Here is a 25350-nt window from a genome sequence, read left to right as displayed (position 1 = left end):
TTGATTTTTATTTTCCGGTGTCGACCATGTCATGTAAGGGTCACATGACCCTTTAATGACTTAATCCCCTCCTTTCTCCCAAATTTTCCCGGTTTATACCAACTCTTTTCCTTAACAATACGATTATTCATATTTTATATTGTTTATCTGCAACCCCTTTGATAATTATATGGGTTGAATTGGTGTAAGACAGTAAAAGAGGGGAATTAAGTCATTAAAGGGTCACGTGACCCTCACGTACGTGACATGATCAACGTCGGGAAATAAAAGTCAAATATGTCATTCCGGTAGAAGGTAGTCAATTACAACGTTTTATATTTTATAAGGTAGTTAATTATTACAACATTTTGTTTTTAGGCTAGTTTTTCGCAAAACCTGGAGTTTAAAAGGTAGTTTTCCCAAAAAAAAATCCATAAATTAATGCTGCCAAATATACTAATCAAAACAAAGCATGAAATGTTTTGTGGCATAGACAAGTTTATAAATGTTTGGGATTATTATTGTTTCACACTCAAACACAAACTGAAATGACTCAGACACAAACTCAAACTTAAACGACTCAAACTCAAACTTTTCAACTCTCAAGAGGATTCACAACATGTCCAGAGAATAGCACAGCTCCAGTCACATTTTCTTTGATAAGAAACATGAATGGATGATCAGCCACAAAGTCCAATGTTTTATATCTTTTTAAACACATTAATCTCATTTTACCAGCAGTAGCAGCAGCTGCTTCGGTACCTTCCTCATTGATTTCAATAAAAGATTTCTGGTTAATGCTCGAAACATATAATTTTTTACCTTGAGGTGAGTCTGTCAATTCGGTGAGGCCACCCTTCATAAAGGGCAGTTCTAGTCCTAAGCCCTTGAGAATATCAGAAGCATCCAAACGAAATCTTGAACTTAGGAAGCTTAAAGTCACCCACAATAACTTTTCCGAATGGAAGGTGTTCATTTAGGAAACCAGGTTGAGAGCTTAGTTTATGTACCAAGGCTAGAAGCCCATCTTTCGCATCTGGAAGGAAGAAATACATGGAAAATCGACGCTCATCTTCTCCTTGTTTATAAGGTAGGCCTAGGACTTTAAATCCGTTGAAAGCTCTGATGTATTGCTTCTTTTTGGTGGTCATAAAAGGCACCTTAACTGAGCTACCATTAAGCATGTAAAAGTCATCTTCCTTTGTTAGAAATTCATCAAATTTCTTATACCATGAACCCTTAAAGTAAATTGCGTTTGCCAAGATAAGTCTAGTTTGGTTATCAACGGAATCAGGAGACAACAACTCTTTAATAAGGCCACTAGTATGCTTCTCAGCCCAGGAATTCACATCCGCAACCACTTCAATTGCCTACAGTAATGATTGAAAACATAGATGTAACCAGTGTGCATATTAAATTAGGTTGCTATCAAAAAAGTAGTAAGCCTCGAAATAGGTAGTAGTATATCATATATACTAATAAAATGTTTTTTTTTGTAACATGTTACATCATGATATATAATCATATCAAGATCTAAGGAGGGGTTAGCTTATTCTCGTGTTGTTCCTATGTTCTTTTTTCTTCCATTATATCACGTTTACCACCACATAATTTAAATTCAATCATAATTATATCTTTAATAATTATTGAATTATACTAAGGTCTGGTTCGCTTCATCCTATTTTTGTTAAATTGAAATTATTTTTAATGAACTAAAATTATTTTTCTAAGTCTCCATTATAATTCTGCTTTAAAGTTACTGAATTTATTTGAACTAAAATTATTTTTCTAAGTCTCCATTATAATTCTGCTTTAAAGTTACTGAATTTATTTGAACTAAAATTATTTTTACTGATTCTATATTATGATTATTCTTTAAAGTTATTAATTTTAGGATTTTTTGTGAAAAACTACCTTTTAAACTCCAGATTTTGCGAAAAACTACCTTAAAAACAAAATGTTGTAATTAACTACCTTATAAAACATAAAACGTTGTAATTGACTACCTTCTACCGGAATGACACATTTGACATTTATTTCCCGACATTGACCATGTCAAGTGAGGGTCACGTGACCCTTTAATGACTTAATTCCCCTCTTTTCCCCAAATTTTCCCGCTTTACACCAATTCGGACCATATAATTATCGAAGGGGTTGCAAATAAACAATATAAAATATGAATAATCGTAATGTTAAGGAAAAGATTTGGTATATAGCAAAATTGACAAGTCCCTCGTTAGGGTGAGTAAGTCCCGACCTAGGGTTTGTGAGTGACAGTCGATTTTTCTACCAGAATTCATCAATTTGCCTGTTTTTTTTTTCACCATTGTTAATCGAGAATTCGTATGAGCGTTAATCTGGGAAGTATGGGGGATGAGTTAGTGAAAGAGTGGGAGAAGCTTCGTTTAACAGAGGACGAAGAAGTGGTATTAGGGGGTGATTATGTTGAAATTGTTAGTGACGATACAAAAGCAAAATTGAATCTTACACTGGTGGGGAAATTATGGACTATCAAACCATATAACTTGGAGGCTATGAAACGAACCTTGGCGAATGTTTGGAGGCTTAAGGAAAAATTTGCAATTCGGACTGTGGAATCGAACTTATTCGTGTTTCAATTTTTTTGCGAAGAGGATAAAGAGCGTGTGCTAGAAGGGAGGCCATGGTTTTTTGATGAGAAACTCCTTCTGTTACAGGAGGTTCAAGGAGACGAACAACCATCCGATATACTCTTCAAATACACGCCTATTTGGGTTCGTCTTCTCGATGTGCCTTTGAATAAGCGATCGCTGGAGGTGATGTATGATGTAGGGGAGTTCCTTGGGGGATTCGTGGAGATGGATGAGTCAGATCCTCTGCTATGGAGTGCGCATATGCGAATAAAGATTCAGGTTGATATAAACAAACCCCTACGGCGAGGTCTCTTCCTTGCAACAGGGAAAAATCAATCTCAGTGGATTGATTTAAAATATGAGAGATTGGCTGATTTCTGTTTCTTCTGCGGGAGACTTGACCATACTGAGAAAGAGTGCCAGCACAAGGAGCAAGAAAGTGCTACTGACTCAAAGATGGTCTATCAATATGGACCATGGATGCGGGCATCTCCGAAGAAGAAAGTTACGGTCGATCTTGTTGACAGAGAATATGAGAAAGCATGGATAGATCGATTGAGAAATTCTGGAAATAATAAGAAGATGACATCCTACAATGACCCAAATGTTGTAAAGTTGGGTCCGATTGGAGCTGCAAGAAAACTAATGTTTGCTTCTCCAAGAAAGCCTGCTATTGGGGAAGAAAATAAGCCTTTAAAAGACAGGGAAGAAATGCTAGTGGCTGTCCCTGATCAGAGTGGCTCGAATTTGGTCTTGAGAACTATTGGGAAGGAGATGAGTGAGCAAAAAAATAAGAAAAAACAGATGAATAAAGAGGAGAGAATAAGGAAGCTTAGCGAGGATGAGAATAGCGGGATGGATGCAATTAATTTAGATAATAGGTGTAGTCAAGAGGAAGGGAAGGGGGGTGAAGGAAAAATAAGGGAAACACGGGGGGTAATGTTACGAGGAGCACAAGATGGGAAGCTAGGTGAGAAAAAGGGTGATATGAGAGAGGATGTATCCCCTGTTGAAAAAGGAAGAAAACTCAGAAAAGTGATGATTTTGAAGGGTGATAAAAAAGGAGTAGTGGAGAATTTTCTGGCAGGAAGTAAGAGGGGTATGAGGGAGGAGGAGATAGAGGAAGATGCTATGATAACAGATGACAATCTCACTGATGAGCAATATAAAAAGCGCAGGACTGATTCTTTCTCACAAGTTGTGGCGGGCCCCACACCATGGGCTCTCGGTGAACAATGAATTACGCACTATGCTGGAATGTGAGAGGTTTGGGGAACACCTCATCTGTTAATGCTTTAAAAAATGTAACGTTTCTTGAAAAACCCCAGTTGCTGTTTATCTCAGATACTAGACTGAAGGGCCACGAAATGGATAAAGTAAAACTAAAGCTAAACTTTAGTAACTGTTTTGTTGTTGATTGTGCTGGTGAAGGAAGGAAGAGAAGTGGGGGCCTAGCATTGTTGTGGAAAGATAATTTGGATGTGGTCGTAAAATCTTACTCCTTGAACCATATAGATGCGTGGGTAAATGCGATGATAGACGGAGGGTGGAGGTTTACCGGCTTGTATGGCCATCCTGAGGACGATAAAAAGTATAAAACAGGGTTGCTCTTGGAGGCTCTACATAACTCAGATAAGGGCCCATGGTTATGTGGGGGAGATTTAAACTTGATGCTTATGTCAAGTGAGAAGAAAGGAGGGACTGAGTTTGATGTAGCAGAGGCTGAAATTTTGAGAAGAGCTATTGATGGTTGTGAGTTGGAAGATTTAGGCTTTGTAGGGCATGATTTTACTTGGACAAATAATAGGGGAGGTGAACGTAATACCCAAGAACGTCTTGATCGTTTCTTGGCAAATAAAGAATGGAAAATGCGCTTCTCGGGTTCATTTGTGTCCCATATGTCGAAACGCAAATCTGATCACCTACCTATTTTGTTGTGTATTGATGAAGGAGTTGGCAAGCAAAAAAAGAAAAAGAAAATCAGAAAATACAGGTTTGAGGAGATGTGGCTTAGAGATGATATGTGTGGGGATATTGTAGCAAATTCTTGGAATATAGGTGGTGATTTGTGCTCAAAAATTGCCCATACTTCACTTAATCTGAGTGCTTGGAGCTGCAACAAATTCGGAGACTTCATAAAAGAAATGCAAGACTGTAGAAATCGGATGGAGTCGTTAATGAAGGAGGACCAAATTGATGAAATAATAGCACAAATGCGGGCACTTGATAGTAGGATGGATGAGTTGGAAAATAGGGAGGACTTATATTGGAGACAACGGAGTAGGCAGGACTGGCTTAGGAACGGAGACAAAAATACAAAATTTTTTCATAAAAAAGCTAGTCAAAGAAAGGAGAGGAATCATATCCGTCAAATAAAAGATGCTGCGAATAATGTCTACAAGGATGAAGAACAAATCTCGGAGGTGCTGGTGAAACACTTTGATGATTTGTTTGCGTCAGGGGGTCAAGGTGAGGCGGAATGTGTTATAGACAAGGTTGATACAAAAATTTCGGAGACTCAATTCTCTGATTTAGCAGCTCCTTTCACCGGCGAAGAAGTGCGTGAAGCTCTATTCCAAATGCATCCAACTAAAGCCCCCGGACCTGATTGTATGTCTGCAATATTTTTTCAAAAATTTTGGCATATCGTTGGTGATGATGTGATTAGAAATACCCTGAATATTTTAAATAATGTAGGTGATATAGGTTCTATTAACCAGACTCACATAGTTTTAATTCCGAAAAAAAAAGAGTGTGAGTCTCCTGTTGATTTTAGGCCTATAAGTCTGTGTAATGTGTCGTATAAAATTGTATCAAAAGTGCTGGCAAACAGACTTAAAAAAGTACTACCTACTATTATTAGTGAGTCCCAGAGTGGTTTTGTCCCGGGTAGATTAATCACAGATAATATTCTGGTTTATTTCGTATGAATGCTTTCATTATTTGCGGAAGAAAACTTCAGGAAAAAAAAGGCTTCTTGGGTCTAAAACTTGATATGAGCAAAGCATACGGCAGAGTAGAATGGGGCTTTTTGGAGAAAATGATGAATAAATTTGGATTACCGGAGGTTATTGTGAAAAACATTATGAATTGTGTGTCATCGACCTCTTTTGATGTTTTGGTGAATGGGCAACCCTCTAGGAAATTCAAGCCTAGTAGGGGCCTCCGGCAGGGTGATCCTCTTTCCCCATTTCTTTTCATTATGTGTGCAGAGGGGTTATCTGCTCTTCTTCGGGATGCAGAAAAGAAAAAGCTCATTCATGGTGTTAAAATTGGAAGACATGTTGAACCAATTTCGCACCTATTTTTTGCGGATGATAGCCTCCTATTTGTCCGGGCAAATGAAGAGGAAACTGATCAGGTTCTTGACATTCTTTCAACCTATGAGGTGGCGTCGGGTCAGAAACTGAATATGGAGAAATCGGAAGTGTCTTTTAGCCGAAACATTGATCTTGAAAGGAAGAATATGCTTCAGATGAAGTTATCTTTTAAGGCTGTCGAAGGACATGATAAATATTTAGGTCTCCCGACTTACATTGGGGGCTCTAAAAAAATTGTATTTCAGAGTATTCAGGATCGGGTCTGGAAGAAGCTCAAGGGGTGGAAAGAAAAATTTCTATCACAAGCGGGCCGGGAAATCCTTATCAAGTCCGTGGCACAGGCTATCCCTACATACGCAATGCAATGTTTTACTATCCCGAGCAGCATCCTTAATGTGGTGGAAAGATTGTGCTGGAATTTTTTCTGGGGTCAAAAAGGGGAAGAAAGGAAGACTTGTTGGGTAGCATGGAATAAAATGCGTCGGGCAAAAAACCAAGGTGGATTGGGTTTCCGAAACATGCAACTTTTTAATAGGGAAATGCTAGCAAAACAAGCGTGGAGAATTGTGACAAATGAGCACTCGTTGATGTCACGAGTTTTGAAGGGTAAATATTTTCCCCACTCAAATTTTTTTGATGTAAAGCCATCGTCAAATATGAGTTTCACTTGGAGGTCGATTTTAAGTGTCCGGGGCGTGATTGAAAAAGGTGCTAGAAAGATGATTGGAAAAGGAAGCACTATCAACATATGGGACGATCCTTGGGTTCCAAATTTGCCTGAGTTCCGCATTTTATCAAGCAAAGAGGACGGGGAACATTTGCCAAACTTTGTCTGCGAGCTGTGGGAGGACAGAAGGTGGAACCTGAGTATGCTAAATGAGCATTTCACGCAGAGGGAAGTCAAAGAAATTTGCAGCATCCCGATTCCCATGTACGAAGAAGAGGATGGGTGGACATGGCATCACTCGAAGGATGGTATGTATAATGTTCGCAGCACCTACAACCTGCTGGTGGAAGAAGAGCAAAGAGAGAAGGCGTCCTCGTCTGCAGAGGTCATTCCTTTTCAATGGAAGGCAATATGGAAAGCTCGTGTCCCTCCCAAAGTGAAGATTTTTGCGTGGAAATGTGCAAAAAATGGGGTTCTAGTAAGAAGCAACTTGGTGGCCAGAGGCATGAGTGTTGATAATATATGTCCTATGTGTGGAAATGGAGAGGAAACTCTAATGCATATGTTGCTTTTATGTCCAGAGGTGGCGTCAATTTGGAGATATTCAGCTTTGCGTCTTGATACTCAGGTGGAAGGATGTGTTAATTTTCGTAGCTGGTGCTCAATTATGAAAGGAAAAGTTAAGGAGAGCACTTGGTGGGACATTTTTTGGGGCTTGGCGTGGGGGGTATGGTTAAGAAGAAATGGGTGGGTGTTCGAAAGGAAAATGAAACCTGCTACTGATATCATCCATAAGGCTATGAGCCTTGTTGGTGAGTACGAAAATGCACTTGAAAAGGTCACAATCAACCAGCCCCTGCAGGTACTTGGTTCGAGTTGGTAGGCTCCTGGAACTGGGCTGTATAAACTTAACTCGGATGTTGCAATTCTTGGGCAGCAGCAAGTTGGGTTTGGAGGGGTGCTGAGAGATGCAGCAGGTGATGTTTTGATGGCGTGCTGTTGTGTCTCAGTTGGGGAGGTGGAGGTTGATGTGGGTGAAGCAATGACGATGCGACAGTGTGTCTTGTTCTCTAGGGAAGCAGGCTTCAATAAGCTCATTCTCGAGACTGATAATCTGAAGTTGTTCCACCACATGAAGAAAGGCGTCACTCCTCCGAATGCGTTTGGAAATATGGTGAAAGATATCCTTAAGCTTGTTTCCGATTGCCATTTTGTCTCCTTTTCTTTTGTTAAGAGATCCGGAAATAGTGTAGCGCATAGTTTAGCAAAACTTAGTAGTAAGCATGATGAATGTCGTATTTGGCTTGAAGAGTATCCTACTGAGATACATGATGCTATATGTACTGATTGTGACTCTATGATGGAGTAATAAATTGCTAAGCTTTTGCGGGTTGTCAAAAAAAAAAGAGTTGGTATATAGCGAAAAAATTTGGGAGAAAGAAGGGAATTAAGTCATTAAAGGGTCATGTGACCCTCACATGACATGGTCAACACCGGAAAATAAAAATCAAATGTGTTATTCCAGTGGGAGGTAGTCAATTACAACATTTTATACTTTATAAGGTAGTTCATTACAACATTTTATACTTTATAAGGTAGTTTTTAATTACAACATTTTGTTTTTAAGGTAGTTTTTCGCAAAATTCAAAGTTTAAAAGGTAGTTTTTCACAAAATATCCTTAATTTTTACACAACCAAATTTATTTGAGTTAAGATCATAAATGGGTCCAACTTTTGACAAAATTGTATTTGGGGTCTAACTTATTTTTATTTAGTTTTTGGGGTCTAACATTTTTTTTCCGGCCAAATTAATTAATTCTCTTTCAAAAAGTTAGACCCTTAGTTAAAAAAGTTGGACACCTCTAGTTAACCAATGATATTTTTTTTTATTTTTATCTTTTTTTTATTATTATTATTTAAAATCATATAATCGAAAGGGGAAAAAATTAAACACTTCGTCTTTTTGTCAAATTACTGCTACGTATTATATTACTCCACCTCTTTATTTTTTCTTCTCTTTGTTTATTTATTCACAAACACCTAAATAGAACATGTTCCCCATCTTTCACTCTCAAGCTTTTGGACAATATTGACAACAATATGAATGAGGTTTTTAACGCCTATATACTATTATCAAGGCATAAACCTATAATAACAATGTTGGAGGATATAGTGGAGGGGGTTGATGGAAAAAATGCACAAGAAAAGAGACTACTAAAAATATAGAACCTTTTTTGACACAAACTAGAAGCTTAGACTTTTATTAAAGCATCAAGTCAAAAACATAGAACTTTTTAGCATTATTAAACAAAATTTTGTAGTAGCTTTTAATTTGTAGTTACAAAATCAAAGAATACAAAGTATATACTTGAATAATATTCCTAGAACACCATGTAGCATGTACATTACATATACACTCTCCAGAATAATAAAAAGTCAACGGCAATTGTAGAGATTAGAATCATAGCAATTGATAAGTGCAGTAAACGTAAATAAAAATAAAAATAAAAAAATAAATAAAAAAAAAAAAATAAAAAAAAAAAAAAAAAAAAAAAAACTGAGTTAAAGGAAAGAAAGACGTACTTTGTTGACAAAATCAACTTGATTAGAATCAGCTTTATAAAGATGATCAGCAACATGTTTGAATGTAGGCTTAAGAGGAAGTGTTTGATCCACCCAAACCCCATTAGCACAGCTCAGCTTGGGCCCACCAATGGCGCTGCCGTCGGCGAAGATGAGTGAAATGAGCTTTGAGCAAAGCTTGTTGAGATGATCGGGGGAATCGGACTTGAGAAACGACAGAAGCTGATCACGAGTCGAGCCGGATGAACCGGCAGCGATCAAACTCAGTAGTACATGGAGTGAAAGAGGTGATATGACCGTGTTATTGTTTTTGGCTTCATTGGACGACAACACGCTTCCGGTGAGAATCAATGAGACGTCCGTTATGTCGGAGATTGATTGCTGAAGGTCCATCGATCCGTTTGGTTTGGAAGAGACTACCAATGGGTATGGGTTAGTCTCACGATCTTTTTTTTTTTTTTTAAAGTAGTCTCACGAACTATTTAAACGGCAAATTCAAGTTTATCTCTTTGATTGCTCTACCACGTACATCAAGGCCCTCTCGCTAGTTCGCTGGTATACAAATAAATATAATATTCCCTCCGTTTTTAAATATTTGTTCCACTTTTTTTTTTCCAGCCGTTTTTAAATATTTGCTCCATTTCCTTTTATGGAAAGTTTTTATAATATTTAATTCATTTCTCACACTTAGTGGACCCAACATAATACTCTCTCTTCTCCTATTCTTCCACTACTTTTGCTTTTTACAATTTTTTTATTTTCTCAACTACCCCACTGCCTTTATATTTTATTACTTTCTTCAATTTCTCCTAAAACTCCGCGCATGGAGAAATGGAGCAAGTATTTAAAAACAAGGGTGCCCTATTTTCTCATGGTGAGAAACAACACATGACATTTTCGTAAATAAATCAACAACTTTATTCAACTGTGGAGCCCACAATAATGAAAAAGTTGTTGATTAATTCACGAAAATGCCCCCATAAGAAACAAATTCCGTTTATCACCATGAGAAACAGGGAATTTCCCTTTAAAAACGAAGGGAGTAATGTTTGGTATTGATAATGGTCATGCACCCACAATATAATACAAATATTGTTATGTAATTGTCTGAAACGATTGAAATAAACACATAATTAAAGTATTGCTGCCAAATATACTAATCAAAACAAAGCGAAATGTTATTGTTATATTGCTTATAGCATAGATAACACTACAAGAAAAACCATTTATCCCTTCAAAAAAACAAAAAAAAAAAAAAAAAAAAAAAATTATTTATTGCAACGACTTAAAAGCTAATTGTCTTTGTGGGTACACGTGTAGCAAAAGGTTTATAAATATTTGGGATTATTATTGGTTCACACTCAAATTAAAACTCAAACTCGAACTTTTAACTTTCAAGAGGATTCACAACATGTCCAGAGAATAGCACGGCTCCAGTCATATTTTCTATAATAAGAAACATGAATGGATGATCAGCCACAAAGTCCAATGTTTCATATATTGTTAAGCTCATTAGTCTTACTTGACCAACAGTAGCAGCAGCAGCTTCAGTGCCTTCCTCATTGATTTCAATAAAAGATTTCTGGTTAATGCTCGAAACATATAATTTTTGAGCTTGAGGTGAGTCTGTCAATTCGGTGAGGCCACCCTCCATAAAGGGAAGTTCTAGTCCTAAGCCCTTGAGGATCTTAGAAACTTCAAATCCAAACGAAATCTTGAACTTAGGAAGCTTAAAATCACCCACATTAACTTTTTCGAATGAAAGGTGTTCATTTAGGAAACCAGGTTGAGAGCTTACTTTATGTACCAAGGCTGGAAGCCCATCTTTTGAATCCGGAAGGAAGAAATACATGGAAAATCGACGCTCATCTTCTCCGTGTTTATAAGGTAGGCATAGGACTTTAAAACCGTCAAAAGCTGTGATATATTGCTTCTTTTTGGTGGTCATAAAAGGCACCTTTACTGAGCTACCATCAATAAGGTAAAAGTCATCTTCCTTTGTTAGTAATGCATTAAATTTCTTATACCATGCACCCTTAAAGTAAATTGCGTTTGCCAAGATAAGTCTTGTTTGATTATCAACGGAATCAGGCGACAACAACTCTTTAATAAGACTACTAGTTTGCTTCTCAGCCCAGGAATTCACATCTGCAACCACTTCAATTGCCTACAATAAATGAATATATAGATGTAACCAGTGTGCACATTAAATTAGGTTTCCATTAAAAAAGTAGTTAGGTCTTGTTCACTTCACCTTATTTTTGAAGCACTGAAATTATTTTTACTGAATTGAAATTATTTTTGTTGAATCAAAAGTATTTTCTCTGATTTTCTATTATATTTTTTCTTTGTGTTTACTGATTTTTACTGAACTGAAACTATTTATACTGAACTGAAATTATTTATACTAAACTGAAATTATTTTTCTTGAAATTAATTTTATCTAACCAAAATTAGTTTTACTAAATATTTTTTTTAAGGTTAAGTGAACAAGGTCGTCTTATATTTCTTCTTTGGAATTAATTATTTTTCCGAACTGAAACTAACTTTACTAAAGTGAACTTATTTTTACTGAACTAAACTTATTTTTACTTAATTGTTTTTTAAGGTGGAGAAAACAAAGCCTTATTAGTCTCAAAATAGCTAGCATATCATACTGATAAAATGTTTTTTTTTTTTTTAACATGGTACAACATCATATATAATCATATCAAGATCTAAGTAGTAAAGGTGAGATTAGCTTATTCTCATGTAGTTCCTTTATTCTTTTTTATTTTATTTTGAGGGAATATTCTTTGTTATTTCATTATTATACCACGTTTACCACTACATAAATTCAATCATTATTATGTCTATACTAAGGTCATGTACTGTTCGCTTCATCATATTTTTATTGAATTATTGAAATTATAATTGCTTATCTAAAATTATTTTTACCGAACTAAAATTATTTTCATAATCCTCTATTATAATTCCGCATGACTATATATTTTTATTTCAAAAAATAAATAAAGCCTCACACTCTGTAAATTTCAAATCAATAATTGAACTTGGGAATGACTTTTCAGAAATGACTACTCTGTATGAATGTTAATAATGTTAGTTAGCTAAATTACATGAAATTGTTTGATTTACAATAAAATTAGGTGTTAAAAAAAATGAGTAATTTTATCAAAATTCCCAGAACACTATGTACATTTACATATTCACTGTCTCCAGAATAATGAAAAGTCAACGGCAATCCTAGAAGATTGACGAATCCAATTCAAAAACTATAGCATGCAATTGATAAGTACAGTAAACACAAAAAATAAAAATAAAAATAAAAATGCGGAGTAAAAGGAAAGAATGACATACATTGTTGACAAAATCAACTTGATTAGAATCGGCTTTATAAAAATGATCAGCAACTTGTTTGAATGTAGGCTTAAGAGGAAGTGTTTGATCCACCCAAACTCCATTGGCATAGCTCAGCTTCGGCCCACCAATGGCGCTGCCGTCAGCGAAGACGAGTGAAATGAGCTTTGAGCAAAGCTTGTTGAGATGATCGGGGGAATCGGACTTGAGAAACGACAGAAGCTGATCACGAGTCGAGCCAGATGAACCGGCAGCGATCAAACTCAGTATGACATGGATTGAGATAGGTGACATGACAATGTTTTTGTTCTTCGCTTCATCTGAAGATAACACGCTTCCGGTGAGAGTCAATGCGACGTCGGTTTGATCGGAGATTGATTGCTCAAGGTCCATCGATCCCTTTGGTATGGAAGAGAAAGACGAGAAACCAATGGGTATGGTCACGATCTTTTTTTTTTTAAATAGTCTCGCGATCTATTTAAACGACAAATTCAAGTGTATTTCTTTGATTGCTTTACCACGTACAGCAAGGCCCTTCGCTGGTATTTCAGCTGCATTTATTTCACATGACGTGGTTGGGTAGCCACGCTGGTATTTCACTTCGCTTGTTTATAACTTTTTTTTTTTTACAAAAATTGGGCATTTTGATGTCCAGCTTCGCAGAAGACTAGCAAGAGTAGAAGATTAAAGCAATTCAAGGTGATAGCGTTCTCTGCAAGCTTATAGCATTACATTGGACTTCTTTTTTTTTTTTTTTTTTTTTTTTGTTCCTTTCTAAATTTAGTCAAAAATTATTTTTATGTCATTTGATGGAGGTTGATTTCTCAGCTTGATATTAGTTTATGATGAAGTTTGTCTTGAAGCACACTAGCTCCTTTTGTTATTATCAGTCATCTGTAGACTGTATTTGGCTATTTGCCAATATAGTTGAGGGCTTTGGAAGATAATAATAATGTGTTGAATGCTTGTCTAGACCTTCATCTGGCAATGGTGGAATACAATTTATTGTTGTAAACTTGTAACAATTGCATTGCCCAACATATTTATTATTGGATTTTCGTGTGTTGATAGCTTGTAGGAATGGGGACTTCTGCTTGACTCTCTACCCATGTGTTTTGAAAAGATCTGCTTCCTGCTTCCATGTACTGTTTGTTACAAACTAGTGTAGTGATGTAATGTGGTCGTATATACCTCTCTCAATTTATAGTGTGTTGCAAGTATTGTGACATTTTCACTGTAGGAAAGTGTTGCAAGTATTTCAAAACGGGGGAAGTACTAAATACTTCCTCCGTTCTTTTTTACTTGATCCGCTTTGACTTTTACACTATTTACCACCTCTCCTTTGACCGTCTTTTGTGAATGATAAATAAAGAAAAATATATTTATATGATATCTTTTTTAATTCGTCTCAATAAGTACTATTGTAATCACTACAAAATTAAGTCAATATAACATCAACTAAAATTTGTTGCTATTCATTAAAAATTTGTTGCCAACTCTATTTAGCAACGGGTTGGAAACAAAGGTACATTTGTTGCCAACTTTGGCAACAGATTACCATTGGTCGTTGCTAAAATTAGCAACAAATTATTAATATTAGTTCCTAAAATAGTAACAAATTATTAATGTTGGTTCCTAAAAAAACCTAATCCCTGATAGCAATTCGGTTCAACCCGATCTCGACCTTTACCAATCTGAAATCTCTTACCAACTATACAAAGTACTATTTGTTTGGTTCTATACATATAATTTATAATAAGTGAACGAAATATTAGAGACAAAATTGAAAAATTTGTCTCTAAATTAGGGACAAAATAAAAATTCCGTCTCCAAATTAAAGACAAAATTGAAATCTGTCTCTATTTGAAGTCATTATAGCAACAAATAATAAGAAAAGGGTCTTCACAATAATTTTATACATAATAGCAAAAACTGACCTACATATAAATTAATAACAAAATGTAACACAACTTGTTTCCAATGGCAACAAATAAAAAAAATACGTTATCATCTAGCAACAAAAGTTTAGATGACTTGTTTCAAATGGCAACAATTAAAAAATTCATTGCCTTTGTTTGTTTCTAAATCAATACAAAAAAAATATTTGTTGGCATAGTTTGTTACTACATGGCAACAAGAGAAAAATATGATGCCATCTAGTAACAACTAGTAAGACAATTTGTTTTAAAAAGCAACAAATAAAAAACATGTAGCCATTAATTATTAAAAATACTAAAGCATAAAATGTTGCTTTTAATTAGGCAATGAAAAAAATTATATTCATTGCTATTTAGCAACGTTTAAAAAATCTGTTGTCAAACTTAGTTGCTAAAAAACTTTTATTTTTGTAGTGAATATACAACTTTTATAATTTTTACTCATAAAGAATTAAAGTTATTGATCGCTAAAACTTTGCATTGGCAAGCGTAATAAAAGAAACAGGTCAAGTAAAAAAGAACAGAGGAAGTATAATGATAGTTTAAGTATGGTTATTGAAAATTTTCGTACCAGACACGGGAACTAACCTAGTAATAAATAAATACAAATAAAAAGTTGTACTCTAAAATAATTAGTAAAAACTGCTAAAATTTTTACTCGGAATTAAAGTAAAAAAAAAATTAAAAAAAAAAAAAAATCCTTGAAGACATACAAGCTCATCCTACTCACTGCACAAAGAAGAAACTGTTGATTATTTTAGCTAACTTGCTAGATTTGTACCCAACCCTTATAGTGCAATAATAAAAAAAAATTTTCTCTCTCTTACCTTTTTCAACTACCAAAATATTTGTACCCAACCCTTATAGTGCAATAATAAAAAAAAAAAAAAAAACGGAGGAAGTAAATTATATAGTTCCTGTTTTTCTATTTTGGAGAACCAAAATGTTCTTCCTGCTTCCATTTTTGGGTAGTATGTATATACCATTATATCCTCATTTTCTTAACTTTATTAATTGTACTTCCTAATTTACCTTTGAATTTTGCGCATGTCTAGTATTTTTTTCCACTTTCTCTCTCTAATTTTTGTCTATGATTGTACTTTTCACTTTTATTAATATACTTTATCCACTTTCTCCTCCTATTTCTTAAATACCGTGAAATAACACAGACAAAAACTATATTATGGGACAGAGGGAGTATTTCGATTAATTTTTTTAAGGGAAAATTGCTCGTTGGATTTACTTTGTTTATTACTCGTATTAACTAGTGAATCGAGGATGTTATAATTTCTCTCAATTTTTCACTACGTCTATTCATTAAAAACTAGTGTGTGACTCGGGCTTCGCTCCGGGTGATACTTTGAATAATTTTATTTTTATATTAGACGCTTTAAAATTTTATTAACTTTTATTTTGTGGGTAAATTAGAATACAATGAACAAAAATAACTTATTTTAGATTTATTAGTTTTTATTCTACATTATAATATTTATAATTATATATAAATGTGAGTCAATAGGACATAATTTATTTCTAGCTAATATGGTAATATATGTAGTTTTCATTGATCAATGAAGTTTTTGGTTCGATTCTCTTAATCTGTATGCATTTTTAATTTAGAACATTGAAGGATGATGTGGCATGATGTTAAAGGTCATTGAATGATGATTTGGCATAGCACTGGTGTAAGAAAGGATACACGTGGCACACACACAAATTTACAAACACCTTTTAATATATAGTATAGATAATGCATATGCCATTTACAAAATAATATCCTGATATCGATCTATTGAAAACAAAATAAATCAAATTGTTCACATGCTCCCAAGAATCAATTTACAGGCGATTGTAAAATGATTCCGTTGACTCCCCACTTCCCGGCCATAACTCTATCATAATACATTCTCCAACTTTACAAATAATTGATGGGGGTGTACAAATTCCCTAATTCTCTTATCCACGACATCCATGCTATGATGGCTAGATTTTGGTGGGGGTCGAATTTGAAGGAGAGGAAATTGCATTGGAAGGGTTGGGACTTCCTATTATGTCATCCTAAATTTTTAGGGGGCATGGGGTTCCGTGATTTGGGGGTTTTTAATGACGCCTTACTTGGAAAACAAATTTGGAGATTGGCGAATAATGAGAACTTCTTACTTGGCAGAGTTTTTAAGGCAAAATATTACCCACATTCATCGGTGTTTGATTCAGCTCTTGGTCCTAATTTGAGCTACTCTTGGAGGAGTATTTGGTCTTCCAAAGCCCTTGTGTTGGAATCTTGGAGAGTTGGGAATGGGAGAAGCATCAAGATTTGGGATGACCCTTGGCTCTTTAAGGATGGGGATCAATTTGCTACGAGTGACAGATTAACTGATGAGAATATTCAGATGGTAGCTGACTTGATCAATGTGCGGGACAAAAGTTGGGATTTGAACAAGCTGGACCGTGTTTTCAAAGACCGTGACAAAGAAGTGGTGTTGGCTATTCCTATTAGTGAACGCTTTCCTGCGGATTTTTTAATATGGCCATGGTCTAAACATAGATCTTATGAGGTTAGTTCAGCGTATCACTTGGGCAAATCCTACAGCACTGATTCCTTTGATTGGTGTTGGCAAGAAATATGGAAAGCTAAGGTGACTCCTAAAGTTAGACATTTCCTCTGGAAGTGTTGTTCAAATTCCCTCCCTTCCAAAGGGATTCTTGCTCATCGACATCTATTGGAAGACCCTTGATGTCCGTGGTGTGGTGCCAATGAGACAATTGTCCACGCTATTACTGAATGCCCCTCAGCTACCCAGCTTTGGGAGAGAAGTGGGTGTGCTGCTGCTCTCGACTACGGGGAGCTTGATTGCTTTAGTGATATTCTGGTGCATTGGGCGAAAAAGCTGAGTGTTGACATATATCAACGCTCTTTATTTATTGCGTGGTTTGTCTGGCATAGATGCAACAAATGGGTCTTCGAACAAGTCTGTGATCCAGAGGATTTGGTGCTTAACAGAGTAAATTGGTGGCTGATTTTGGGATGTACTTAGAGAAGATCTATGGCTCAATCAAGGCTTCGAAGCAATCTGGTCGAGTTGTCTGGTCACCGCCCCCTGCTGATGTTATTAAAATAAATGTTGATGCTTTCGTTAGCCAAGAAGGATGGATTGGGATGGGTGCAGTGGCTAGAAACAGCGAGGGCAAAGTACTGTTTGCTGCGGTTCGTAGGGTCAGAGCTCGATGGGATCCCCTAGTCTCTAAATGCAGGGCTGCGCTCTTTGGTGTTAAGAAGGCAAAGGAACATGGTTATGGTCGTGTGATCATTGAATCTGGTTCCCAGATTTTAGTATCTAGAATGCAGAAAAACTCTTTTTCGTTTACTTTGGTTGACAGTGTGTTAGTCGATCTTGTGGCGGCTAGTATTTGCTTTTCTTTTCTTGTTTGGTCTCATGTTAAGAGGGATGGGAATTTTGTAGCTCATCATCTAGCTAAGTTAGTGACGTGTGGTGTTGAACAATGTTGGGAAAATCATGCCCCTAGCGAGATTTCCACATATGTATTTGCGGATACTCTTTTAATATAATTAGGCACTAACTTTTCTTCAAAAAAAAAAAAAAAACTTTACAAATAATTCCTCCAATAATATTGCAATCACAATAATATCACCTTGCCTTAATAGGAAACTATAGGAGAAATAACCAACTCAAAGGAATTAATTAAGGACCTATTCCTATTCAAAAAAAAATTAAGGACCTATTCACTTCAGTATAATTTTAGTTCAGTTCAGTTCAGCTTCAATTAATTCAGTTCAGTTCAGTTCATTTCAGCTCTTAATTTTCTTCTCTCATAAAGTATTCATTTCATCGCTATTCAGTTCAGTTCAATTCAACTTCAATCAGTTCAGCTCTAATCAATTCAGTTCAGTTCATTTCAGCTCCAATATGTTCAATTCAGTTTAGTAAATGTAAACAGGCCCTAAGATAATCATAGAAAGTCAATTAAAGAAAGAATAAGTCTTGTGTACAACGAGAGTACATTAATTTTATTGTAAAACGGTCAGTTAGAGACTTTGAGTGTAACTTTAAATTTTTTTTATGGTAACTTTAACCACTTGAAGGGTAACATTTAATTTGTCTTTGGTCGGAATTTTATTTTAATGTGTAATTTCTTATAAATACGTGATTACATATTATAAAGGCTAATTTAAGTATTTTTAACGTAACTTTAACCCGTTTTACAAATAATTAACGTACACCTGCCTTTTTGGATAATTTGTGTTAAAGAAAAGGCCATTCCTTAAAAAAAATCATAGGGAGTATAAATAAGATATGGTAGTGTAGGGAATATTTCAAGCATTACCCCTAACTTGAACCCCAATGTGATCATACACTAAAGTACGGTGGCGTCCAAAGGGAAAGAAAATAGAGTAAAAGAGTCGCTAACAAGTTTTTTAGGAACTTGTAAACCGTTCACGAGGTGAAGGTTACACCCCTTAACGATCCAAGAGATCGTCAACTCCAATAGGTCTTGAACCAAATAGGGTTCGGGGATGAAGGTACAAATCCAACCTAAAAGAGCTTGAACCTGCCCTAATAATAGGCCTCTACTTTATTCTGATCGTATTCATGTGCGTTTTCTGACTAACATGCAATCAATAGGTTTAACCCTAAACCTGTTTATCTATGTTGGTTGAATTTAATGCACAAATAAAACTATTATTGGCGATCACTTGAATTATAATCAAATTAACCCTAAACAAGATTATTAATTATCTTATTAAGCGTGATTACAAATACAAATTCCCTTTAAACATGCATAAAAGGTGTGATCAAGAAATAACAATAAAAATAGCATCAAGCAACATAATCATAATAATTATAATCAAAATAAAGTTATATTCATAATCAAAACAATTAAAAATAATCATGAATCATGTTAAAGCATAATAATAGCAAGATCCTAGGCATGATACTAACAAGATTAATAACAAACCCTAGCATGTCACTAAACAATAAAGATCAAAGCTTTAACCCTAACATGATACTAAAATGAATATTAGGAAAGAACATAAAAGGCATCATAACAATCATACTTAATTTTAAATTTAACCTAGACATGATACTAGGAATCATAATAACAACCTAAGCATGAACTCTATATCATAACATCAATTAAAACCATTAAAGTACTTACTTTGATGCCTTGTACCTCTTTCTAATAACAAAATACACACGTTAGTAACTTCAAGGAAAATAATAATCAACAAAGAATTAAATCAAATAATTGAAAGAGAGATTTGGGACCAAACCCTCAGAAATTAAAACCTTTCACGTCTAGGGCGAAGGCAACTTCGAATATGGCTAGGTGTTTCTAAGTCTAATGTATGCGGAATTTTGTATTTGTGAAAAAGCTAGTTTAGAAAAGAGAGAAAGAGTAATCAAGAGAATCTTGATGAGAGTTGGTGAGAATTAGAAAGATTAAAAATTGATGATTGTTGATGATTGAAAACGGAGTTTTTAGAACGCTATTTATAAAGAAAATCAACCAAATTAAAAAGATAAAATATCAAAACAAAGTTCTAACGCGGATAAAACGATGTTAGCGCCAACACCGACCATTGGCGCCAGACGCTGACCTTAGCGCCAGGCGCCAAGGCTAGCGCCATGCGCCAAGCGTAGCGCCAGGCGCCAAGCCTAGCGTCAGGCGCTACAGCTGGCGTTTGCCGCTGACTCAGAAATTCACGCGTTTTCTTAAAATCAGATATAAATTTTCGTAAAGGAGGATAAAATCGTATTTTCCTCAAAAACGTTCTTTGATTTTAATTAAAACTCTAAAAAGTCAACAAAAGTCAATTTATCAATGCTAATTGAATTAGGAATGAAAAGAACCTTCTAGAAGAACCTAGAAGACCAAAACCATTCCTAATTGCATTAGGAATGATAAATCCATATTAGGCCCTCCTCTAGATCATCGGGCCGCATATAAGGCTCAAACCGGGCCCAGTTCAGTAATTTGGCCATAACTAACTTCCTCAATATTTATCGGAATTGGGCTTATAATATATCGTTGGAAAGCTCTTTTCAAGCCCCATCCAACTACACCATTATTGGACCCTTATCATGGACTAAAATAAACTGGATTGGCTATTTTCTTAAAATAGGTTTTCAAAAACAGAGAGAAGAGAAAAGAAATTAAAACTTTCCGCAACACTAAACTTTCCACACTTTCACTTCATTCGATTATGATTCGACGTGAAAGGTACTCATCACCGGGTTTGGTTTTGGGGAGACACAAATGGGTGTCTACAGGCAGCCATTTATTTTGTGAATCGCTAAATACCGCCAACAAAAGGATGAAAGGACAAAATCACCCTTACTCATCCACATTTGGCTTTCTCTCTCCTAAGTCCATCAAGACTCAAACTCATCCATCAACCACCACAAAATTAAAGCAACCACCCACACCACCACAAGTCCACGACCACCACACCACCCACCACCGATGCCCACGCCCACACCACCAAGAGATACCATATTATTTTTTATGTGTCACCCAACAAAGGCAGTCAACAAACGATGACCCACCACCTTCCCTCGTCGGCATGAAGGTGTTTTTTTTTTTAATTTCCGGCGACCAACACAACCAACGCACAAATCAGGTCAATCGACATGGTAATAGGCGTTCAAAACCGGTTACTGTGCTGGTTGACTAATTTTGGACACTGGTAACCGCGGTCAACCGGAGGCCAAAACCGGTGACGTTCACCGGTTTTGAATGCTGATTGATGACGCCGGAATAAATTAAAAAAATGTAACCCCTTCCCCACCGTTCCATCAATACCTCACCATTGTATTCGCCGGTCGCCGCTGCCTTTTACTCGCCGACCCCTTCACTGTCACAAAGCCATAACCATGTGGCTGCTACCCTACATTGTCGCACCGCCGCTACCCTTCATTGTTATGCTGCTACTGCCCTTTACCTCTACCCAATGTGGTTGTACGGTAGTTTTTCTGAACAATGGTTGTATGGTAGTTGGTGACAGCAATGGTGGGTTGGTAGTTGTGGATGGTCAAAGAGAGGAAAAAAAAAAAGAATAAGGATATTATTGTCCCTTTACATCAAATGTTGGCGATTTTAATAAATATTGTTGGCGGTGTTTAACACCCCCTTTATTTTTATTGATTTATTTGAACCGTTGATATAGTTTACTTTGTATTTTATTTTTTTTTAAAAATTTGAACAAAATAAATTAAAAAATTATCACGTTCTTATCAGTTTTCTTTTCTTTTTTTTTTTTTAAAAAAAAATCCTTTAAATCTCTTCGATCTTTCTTGTTTGTTTTCTTTGTTTTGGAATGGATACATATTGCAAAAAAAATTCAACCAACTCTATTTCAATGTCTGATCTATTGTCATAGCTTATTGCAAAAAATTCAAGCAACTCGATCTATTTGATCACAGCAATTACAAAATTAAATCCAATTCCGCTAGTACAAACATACAATTTCAAACATACAAACAATGGTTTATATATGCGTCAGTTAGGTATGAATAATGGTCATGCAAAAGCTCAATACAGACATAGTTATTTAATAAAGCAATTGAAATGAAGGACTATAAAATAGAATAAAAAGTCAACAAAAATAAGGCGATTGAAATAAATACATAATTAATTTTTTTTTTTTTTTATTTTTTTTTTTTTTTGAAAAGCAATACATAATTAAATTAATGCTCCCCAAATATACTAATCAAACCAAAGCATGAAATGTTATTGTTATATATATAAATCTTTGGGATTATTATTGATTCACACTACTCAAACTCAAACTCGAACTTTTTAACTCTCAAAGCGGATTCACAACATGTCCAGTGAATAGCACGGCTCCAATTTTGTTTTCCCTTAGAAGAAACAAGAATGGATGATCAGCTACGAAATCCAATAATGTTTCATGTTCTCTATAACACAATGGCATTATTGTACAAGCAATAGCAGCAGCAGCTTCGGTACCTTCCTCATTGATTTCAATAAAAGATTTCTGGTTAATGCTCGAAACATATAATTTTTGAGCTTGAGGTGAGTCTGTCAATTCGGTGAGGCCACCCTCCATAAAGGGAAGTTCACCGGCTGTAGCGGTTTTCAGATTTTTCAGAGTCAAAGCAAGGTAACCGCCTGTACCATTTTAGCTTTTCTCCCTTTCGATTTACATACCATTTTTTCCGCCTGTATGTCCGGCTTTCTTTAGAAAATAAAAAATATAAATGAGTTCCCCATCCACCCACTCGGCACTGCCTAGGACACTCAGCCGATCCCCCGGAACGGCTGAGTCTAGAACAGGGGGTGCCTCTTCTGGACTGTCGGAACCAATATGCTCATCTCCGAATTCCTCCCTCTCTGTGTCTGTGCAGGACACAATGGCCAGAACGAAACAAACGGCCAGGCGGTCTAAGAGCCAGCGCACCATGAGAGTGCCAGCCGATGAGGTTTTCCCGGATGGGGATCAGAGGGATTGGGAGGAGAGTGGTTCCGACGAAGAGGCTCCCTCTACATCCGGGAGCTCTGGAGTAAGAGAGGTAGACGGCGAGGGACCGCCTCCTCCAATGAAGCCGGCGACACTGAGGCCGGCCAGGGATCAAGAGCAGAGTCTTCCGGCTCTGACCAGGGGGATTTTGCGGCTGACTATCAGCAGCCGCCCAAAGTAGCTGACAACCCCAACCCTAAAAGAACCCGGATGCTGCCGAGCAACATTGCCCTTCTTAACAGCGGGTTCAGGGCCTTTAAAGAGAAACGTCCCTTTGGAAGGGGATGGGAAGTTATTGTCCCTCCGGCTGATGTTGTGATGGCCTGGGGGGACGACATAGATCATGCATATGACTACTTCATCTGCTATGAGGCGGTAATAGAAGCCGGCCTCCGGTTCCTCCTCCACCCCGGGATTAGGAAAATCCTTAAGGGGTACGATATGGGGGTTTGGCAGCTCACCCCAAACTCGTGGGTGAACATTTTAAGTTATATTGCCGCCTGCGATTTCCAAAATTTGAACCCCAGCTTCTCTGCCTTCGCTCACATGCACTATTTGAGCAAGGCTCCAGGCGGCCATGGGGCATGGTATACTCTGACTACCTTGCCCCAATACTTAATGACTTTGGACAAAGTGTCCAAATGGTCCGGGTGGCCTGGAAGGACAAGTTTTATCTGGTTTCTTCCCCCACCCTAAGACACAACCGGACACTGCGCCGGTACAACACCGAGCCGGCTCTTCTTGGACGCAAATGCTCTCTCCCGGCACTATCTACTAAAGCCCGGGAGCAAATCATGGAGCCGGGATTTTTTGAAACTACAACTGAGCCCATGGGGGATGGGACTCACATTATTGTTCCTAAGAACTGGATCCCCCATCCGGACTTCTTCAAAGATGAATGCTTCTTATCCGCCTGCGGACTGAGCACAATGTTTCCCAGGGGTAGAATACTTCTCACCCGGAACAATTGTTATTTTTCTTTTTATTGCAAACTTGCCTTGATTCTTTCTAACTTGAAATTCTTGATTTTGCAGAAGAAGCCCTGAATATGGTTGACCAGGACAAGACTCCTGCTAAATCAGCGGCGCAATTGCGCAAGGAGGCGTCTCTTGCCAAAAAGGCAGCCATCGAGGCAAAGGACAACAAGAAAGACGGGGTAAGACCGCCTGACTTAATGTTTGCATTTATATATATATATATATATATATATATATATATATATATATATATATATATATATATATATATATATATATATATATATATATATATATATATATATATATATATATATATATATATACCGGTTGGGTATACTTATATTTGCTTCTTTCTCAGGAGTCCGCCAAGAGAATCCCTCGATCATTCTCCAAGCTTCTCAAAAGGCAGGGAGATGACCTGGAGAAGGCTCCGGCTGCCAAAGCCGCAAGGAAGGATCCCCCCCAGAAGCAAAGTTCTGCCCAATCCGGTCGTCCAACGACTGGGGGAAAATCCCCTGTTGTTCTGAAGAAACTGAGTGAAATCTCAGAACAGCAGAAAGCGCCGGAAGCCTCTACGACTTCGAAGGGTGGCGAGCCACCTAAGGTTGCAGGCGGTGCGGCAACCATTGGGGAGGAGAACAAGCCGGAGACCCATCCGGAAGTTCACGGTAAGGAACGGACTGAAATACCTTGGCCACTTAATTTTATGAGAATTAAGACTAAGGTTGATTCTTCAAAAGGGTCCGTCAGCAGCCGGCAACGGATGAATGCCAGCTACGCTGCTTCTATCTCACATAGCACTACTTTTGATGCAGGTCCGACTTCTGACCAGCCGGACCTTCCAGGCTTCGCAAAGCGGATGGTGAGGACCCTCACCCGGTCCGAGAAGGCATCCATACCTGATCTGCAGGTTGTGGACTTTGACCGGATAATGGGCTCTCTGGCTGAGGTACATGATTTTTCTATATTGATGTCTTTCATCTTTAATTTGACTAAGTAACTCTTTAACCGACTGTTATTGACTCAGGCTATGGTGAGGGTGGACAATCTCCGGGGCCCCTTCAGGCGGAAGCAAGAAGAGGTAAATGACGCCAAACGGAGGGCCCTAGAAAACCTCAACTTTGCTGAACATTCTGATTATATGTGTAATTTAAAGATTAAAGCAGTAGAGTTGAAACAGGAGGAGCTGATCCGGAGTTTAACGGCTGCAAACGACGAAGCTAACAACCGGGCTGATGACCTTGACAAGCAGCTGAAAGATGCCAAGTCTGATCTCAAGGCATTAGAGGATGCTGACAAAGAAAATGCCCAGCTCCGGATTGACAATGACCGCCTGAAGCTCGAGCTCATGACCCTGCGCAACAAGCAGGCGGATGAGCTGGCCCAAGAGCAGACCCGGCTGACCGAGGAGA

The 25350-nt window shown here is 37.0% G+C and overlaps 1 protein-coding gene and 1 pseudogene across 2 annotated transcripts; both read right to left on the bottom strand.

Annotated features, from left to right (window-relative positions):
- Positions 1-468: 468 nt before the first annotated feature.
- On the bottom strand, positions 469-9554 carry LOC145559461 (serpin-ZX-like; annotated as a pseudogene). The gene is made up of 2 exons (XR_014092721.1): positions 9162-9554; positions 469-1349 (listed from the first exon to the last, which is right to left on the bottom strand). The product of XR_014092721.1 is annotated as a serpin-ZX-like (transcript).
- Positions 9555-10548: 994 nt separating this feature from the next.
- On the bottom strand, positions 10549-12911 carry LOC145559460 (serpin-ZX-like). The gene is made up of 2 exons (XM_081620889.1): positions 12519-12911; positions 10549-11328 (listed from the first exon to the last, which is right to left on the bottom strand). Exons 1-2 carry the CDS (start codon positions 12909-12911, stop codon positions 10549-10551), a joined length of 1173 nt encoding a protein of 390 aa, XP_081477015.1.
- Between the last annotated feature and the right edge of the window lie 12439 nt (positions 12912-25350).

This window comes from Chenopodium album, chromosome 9 (assembly GCF_948465745.1).
Source record: "Chenopodium album chromosome 9, dcCheAlbu1.1, whole genome shotgun sequence".
In the NCBI taxonomy this organism is placed as follows: domain Eukaryota; kingdom Viridiplantae; phylum Streptophyta; class Magnoliopsida; order Caryophyllales; family Amaranthaceae; genus Chenopodium; species Chenopodium album.
Note: the sequence above shows the minus strand (reverse complement) of the source record. Positions and strands in the feature narration are given on the sequence as shown.